Source organism: Podarcis muralis, chromosome 16 (assembly GCF_964188315.1).
Source record: "Podarcis muralis chromosome 16, rPodMur119.hap1.1, whole genome shotgun sequence".
NCBI lineage: Eukaryota > Metazoa > Chordata > Lepidosauria > Squamata > Lacertidae > Podarcis > Podarcis muralis.
Window position 1 is genome coordinate 24,627,627 of NC_135670.1, and position 6,272 is coordinate 24,633,898.

At 47.2% G+C, this 6,272-nt stretch overlaps 1 protein-coding gene across 1 annotated transcript; it reads left to right on the forward strand.

Annotated features, from left to right (window-relative positions):
- Nucleotides 1–1,890: 1,890 nt before the first annotated feature.
- On the forward strand, nt 1,891–5,292 carry ISG15 (ISG15 ubiquitin like modifier). Its single transcript, XM_028710640.2, has 2 exons — nt 1,891–2,018; nt 3,872–5,292. The coding sequence occupies exons 1-2, from the start codon at nt 2,016–2,018 to the stop codon at nt 4,364–4,366; spliced, it is 498 nt and encodes a 165-aa protein (XP_028566473.2). The 5' UTR covers nt 1,891–2,015; the 3' UTR covers nt 4,367–5,292.
- Nucleotides 5,293–6,272: the final 980 nt, after the last annotated feature.

Sequence of the window (6,272 nt, forward strand, 5' to 3'; positions counted from 1 at the left end):
GAACAAAATGGATTCAGGACTTTTTCTGTGGAGTTTCAGACATGTGGTTTATATATGCAGTTATGAACATTTATATATAATTTTCTCATAACAATGGCAACCACAGAGAACTCAGAGAATCGCATGCCCATTTCTTTCAAGTCCAAAGAGGATGAGAGCACTGTCATCCTCGTCCGTCCCCCCAAAAAATCCTGATGCCGGTTTTGTTTTTTAAACCAGGGATGATGAACCTGTGGCAGAAGGAGGTTTTAAGCACCTCCTCAAAACCCATCTCCTCAAGACCCTCCTCCACCAGAGGACAGCAACACAAGAAAGGGCCTTTTCTGTAGTGGCACCCAGTTTAGTGATGGGCAAGCCCCTTGAACCAGGCCTTTGGCTGATTGACATCCAGTGCCCTTTTAAAATGTGTGTGCAGGGGGCATTATTGAGTTGGTTTTGTTTTGATTGCAGTGGTACCTCTGGTCATGTACTTAATTCATTCTGGAGCTCCGTTCTTAACCTGAAACTGTTCTTAACCTGAAGCACCACTTTAGCTAATGGGGCCTCCCGCTGCTGCCGCGCCGCCAGTGCACGATTTCTGTTCTCATCCTAAAGGAAAGTTCTTAACCCGAGGTACTATTTCTGGGTTAGCGGAGTCTGTAACCTGAAGCGTATGTAACCTGAGGTACCACTGTATGTATTTTGTGGTTTATATATTGGAATTTTATGCTGTAGACTGCCCTTGAGACCTAGCTGCCATGGATAGCTTTCTGTTCCATGTATTTCTCTAAGCCCCTTGTACAGTGGTACCTCGGGTTACATACGCTTCAGGTTACAGACTCCGCTAACCCAGAAATAGTGCTTCAGGTTAAGAACTTTGCTTCAGGATGAGAACAGAAATTGCTTAGCGGTGGCAGCAGGAGTCCCCATTAGCTAAAGTGGCGCTTCAGGTTAAGAACAGTTTCAGGTTAAGTACGGACCTCCGGAACGAATTAAGTACTTAACCTGAGGTACCACTGTAAAGGGTAAACGCGGGTGGCGCTGTGGGTAAAACCTCAGCGCCTAGGACTTGCCGATCTATGGTCGGAGGTTCGAATCCCCGTGGCGGGCTGAGCTCCCATCGTTCGGTCCCAGCTCCTGCCCACCTAGCAGTTCGAAAGCACCCTTAAGTGCAAGTAGATAAATAGGTACCGCTTTATAGCGGGAAGGTAAACGGCGTTTCCGTGTGCTGCGCTGGTGCTGGCTCGCCAGAGCAGCTTCGTCACGCTGGCCACGTGACCCGGAAGTGTCTTCGGACGGCGCCGGCTCACGGCCTCTAGAGCGAGATGAGCGCACAACCCTAGAGTCGGTCACGAGTGGCCCGTATGGGCAGGGGTACCTTTACCTTTTTTTACCACTGTAAAGCCATCTAAGTGGGCGGCCGTCGCTGTCTCCCGTGGCAGTGAGTTCCATAGTGTAAGTACGTGCTGCCTGTAAATATCTGCCCTCATTCTCCCAACATTCACTTTCATGGGAAGCTCGCGAGTTATAGTGTTGTGAGAGCGTGAGAAAAATCTTCATTTTCTCCATGCCACGCATCATTTCTTAACATGCACTTTTATCTCCCTGAATAGCGATTCCCACCATCGTGTCCCTATTTACTCCAGCCTGTTCTCTAGCTTAAAAAGTCCCAGGTGTCGAAATCTTTCCTCTTGCAGGAACCGCTCCGTCCCTTTTATCTTCTCCCTCTCTCTTGCCCTTTGCTGCAAGATCAAAACAATGACCAGATCGTCAAGGTCTCTAATCGGTTTCGTTTTCTCCTTTGCCTGCCCAGGAAAAGGAAAGCGAACTCTTCCCGGAGACGCTTCGCTCCGTTTTGCTTTCCTCAGAAGCGCCCCCTGCCGGTGAAATCGCGAAAGCGAGTCGGCTATAAAAGGCCAGTCGAGCAGCCGCTGCTGCCAGACCGCGTCAGCTGAGCATCCGACGGCAGCTGTTGGTTTCGGTGTCCCGATCGCTGACTTCAGGCGTTGCTACGACCCAGACGGCAAAAGTGCAGGATGGTAAGGAAAAGGTCCGCTAGCGGAGTGTGGGTGCCTGAATGAGTGTAGCCAGGATTTCTGGGGTTGGGGGGGAGGGCAGGAGACCCGTCTGTCATCATCCTCTTTCTGGCTCTGTCTAGCAGATTCAGAATGAAATATCTCAACAGTTGTTTTAAATTACTTTCTTTTGACCCCAAGTGATCAGGAAAATCTGTCAAAATCTTCGTAATAACAACAACAACAACAACAACAATAATAATAATAATAATAATAATTTAGACCCTGTCCATCTGCCTAGGTTTCCCCAGCCACTCTGGGCAGCTCCCAGCAGAATATTAAAAACACAATAAAACATCAAACATTAAAAACTAAACAGGGTTGCCTTCAGATGTCTCCTAACCTAACCTGCCCCCCCAACATCCATAGGTGTGTGTGAGGAAGAGGAGGAAATGGGGCTGCCAACTGACCCCCCCCAAAATGGGCTTATACTGCTCTTGTAGCTTTAAGAGCAGCTTAACTTTTAGATCTTCATCCCAAGAAAGAATTAGTTTTATTTATTTCTATTGCTCTGAGTAGGCCCATGGACAATAATGGAGCCTAATTTTAATTTTATTGGATTTCTATCCCACCTTTTTTCTCTAAAGAGTGGCAGTCATGGTTCTCCCCCCTCCTTATTTAACCCCCACAACAACCCTCTGAGGTATGTAAGGCTGAGAGAAGGCAGTGACTGCTCTCCTCGGCTGAGTGGAGATTTGAACCCTGGTCTCCTAGTCCACTGCTCTAACCATTAAACCACCAATGGTTCTTTGTGTGGAATGGATAGGAATGAGAATGGGTTGCATGAACAATGTGTGTGTGTGTGTGTAAGAGAGAGAGATTTGATTTTTACATTATGCTGCCTCGCAGTGCTCTCTGATTTTATTGATACTGACATCACTTATGAACAAAGATACTGTTTAGGCCAGTGTTTCCCAAACTGGGGTCTCCAGCTGTTTTTGAACTACAATTCCCAACATCCCTGACGACTGGTCCTGCTAGCTAGGAATGATGGGAGTTGTAGTCCAAAAAAGCTGGATACTCTGGTTTGGGAAATAATAATAATAATAATAATAATAATAATAATAATAATAATAATAATATCATCATCATCATCATCATCATCAATTTAATATTTATACCCCGCCCATCTGGCTGGGTTTCCCCAGCCGCTTGGGGCAGCTACTAACAAGATATTAAAAACCTAGTAAAACCTGCGATCCACAGGGCAAGTGCCACTAACAACAACAACAACAACAACAACAACAGTAATTTATTATTATTATTATTATTATTATTATGAGGGTTTCCTCAGCAACTCTGGGCAGCTACTAACAAGATATTGAAAACATAGTAAAACATCAAAGATTAAAAACTTCCCTATACTGGGCTGCCTTCAGATGTCTTCTAAAAGTCAGATAGTTGTTTATTTCCTTGACATCTGATGGGAGGGCGTTCCACAGGGCAGGTGCCACTACCAAGAAGACCCTCTGCCTGGTTCCCTGCAACCTTACCTCTCGCAGTGAGGGAACTGCCAGAAGGCCCTCGGATCTGGGGCTGAATGATGGGGGTTGAGATGCTTTCAGGACCGGTGTTATGTGGTCTCGGCGGCCACTTCAAGTCACCAGTCTAGCTGCCGCATTCTGGATTAGTTGTAGTTTCCGGATCACCTTCAAAGGTAGCCCCACGTAGCGTGCTTTGCGGTTAGAAACACTGGTTTAGGCTAAGCGAAACACCTGAGAGCAGGCTCACATGCTCCTTTGGCAACAGATAACCCTGATCTTCCGGGTCCTTGTCTGACATTAACCACTACACCACACTCTCTGCTTCCTTCCCAGGCCCTGTGGTTGAATGTAAAACTCCTGTCAGGAGAGCAATACTCCCTGGACACGCATGTCAGCAAAACTGTCTGGGATTTCAAAATCCAAGTAGCCCAGAAGACAGGGTTGTCCCCATATCAGCAGAAGCTGGCCTGCCAGTCCAACGGCAACATCAACCTTCAAGACAGCGACCAGCTCTCCAAATTCGGGCTGAAATCCGGGGACACCATACTGTTGGTGGTCAAGAGCGAGGAGTCCATCCCCATCTTCCTGCATAATGCCAGGGGCCAAACCAAAAGCTACCTCGTCATGCCTTCGGATTTGGTGAACCAGTTCAAAGCTCGAATTCGGCAGCAGGAGAACATCCAGGCTGATCAGTTCTGGCTGACGTATGAAGGGAAACCCCTGGAGGATGGCTACAAGCTGTCTCACTACAACATCGCTCCCCACGGCACCGTCTACTTGAACTTCCGCCTCCGAGGGGGCTGCAATTTGAGGGGTGGGCCAGCTTAGCAGACCTTGGGACCCCCCAGGCTGTTTCCTCTCTGCTTTTTCTGACTCGCTTCTAAGTTAGATCACACTCTGTCCCCATCTTCAGCATGCCACCAGCCTTATGGTCTATGTCAGGGGTCAGCAACTTTTTTCAGCCATGGGCTGGTCCATCGTCCCTCTGACCATGTGGTGGGCTGAACTATATTTTTTTTGTGGGGGGGGGGGATATGAACGAATTCCTATGCCCCACAAATAACCCAGAGATGCATTTTAAATAAAAGCACACATTCCACTCATGTAAAAACACGCTGATTCCTGGACCATCCGTGGGCCGGATTGAGAAGGCGATTGGGCCGCATCCGGCCCCCGGGCCTTGGGTACCTACCCCTGCTCTATGTATTTGCAGCAGTACTGAGCATTTTTGGAAACTTGTTGAGTCACCTGTTGCACAGGGAGCTTCCGCCAGTGCAACTGCTGAGTTGAATTCCTCCATTGCTCAACATGAAAAACCAGCTAGCGCAGGTACAGAGAGCCTTGCCAATAGACCTCAGTATTATAGAAATGTTGCAGCAGGTATTCCATCCGGCTGCAGACATCGCACATGGCTGTAGCCATTCTGCTCTGTAGCCATTCTCCTTGCCCTGAATTCTTTACATTCAGGCTGGCTATTGTCAGAAATTATAACTTCCAACAACCAGTTGCCTGGGCTTGCTTGTTTTCCTCTTCCCTCACCATCCCTTTTTCCTTTTGTTGTTTTATGTAAGCTGCTCTGGGAGCCTTTTTTGGGGGGTGGGAAGAGTGGGGCGAAAATGCTTAAAATAAATAGCAAGTGTTGACTGGCTTTTTAATTATTATTTTGCCCCTCCTTGGCTTCGATTCCGTATTGTACTCAAGAGCTTTTTTGTACTTGCTTTTACACTGCTTTCAAAAATAAATACAAGAAAACACAAAAATGACTTGTCTGATTGCTGCTCTTCCTGCTGACAAAGATTTTTGTGTGGTTTGCACAGCTGTCAAATGCGGCAACGTCATTGGTCCCAGTGAGTCATTTTAGGGCATTGGGGTGATCACATTGTGAAATTATGGGTGTGGTAGCTGACATGGGATGGGTATATACATTTAAAGAGCATTCCCCCATCTCCATAGACCCATGAGAACCGTAGTTTGTCAAGAGTGCTGGGAATTGTAGTTCTGTGAGGGGAAAACTACAGTTCCCAAGATTCATGGGGGGGGGGAGTTGGAGATGTGCATTGTCAATATGGTGCTTGATGCCCGGGTCTGATGGTAGCCTGAAACAACTGGAGGCCACCAGGTTGGCAAAGACTGTTAGTTGTGCTTCTGCTACGGAGACCCGGGTTCGAATCCTCATTCAGCCACAGAGCTTACTGGGCTTGAGCGCCACATTAGGCAAAATGTTCTTGCACTGAAGGGGGTTGGACTAGATGGCCCTCGTGGTCTCTTCCAACTCTACAATTCTATGATTCTAAGATGGAGAAGGGAGCGGGACAGATCTCTCAACGATTTTGCCACCTTGGTGACTCAGGATTAGCAAGAGTCGAGAGCACTGTGGTTATCAGCCCAGCTGCTGTTTTCTGAGAACCAGACAGGAAGAGGACTTCCCTTTGTGTCTGCCACCTTGTCAAGGAAGCAGCCAGCTTGTCATCAACCTTCTGAGAAAAATACAAAACAAAACAAAGCCACAGAGACTTGCAAACTACCCAGCTGAAAATGAACTTATAATGTCTGGTTTCAATAGATTTTTCAAATGCTTAACTCAGTCTTTTAGATAAGTTCATGAAGATACCAACAAAAGGTAAGTTTGGTGTTATTCACAATACCGAGAGGTGCTAGTGGAGTTGTAGATGGATGTTAATAAAGTTGTAGACAGTGAAGTTGTAGGCAACAGGGTGCCGACGTTTTGCACCTG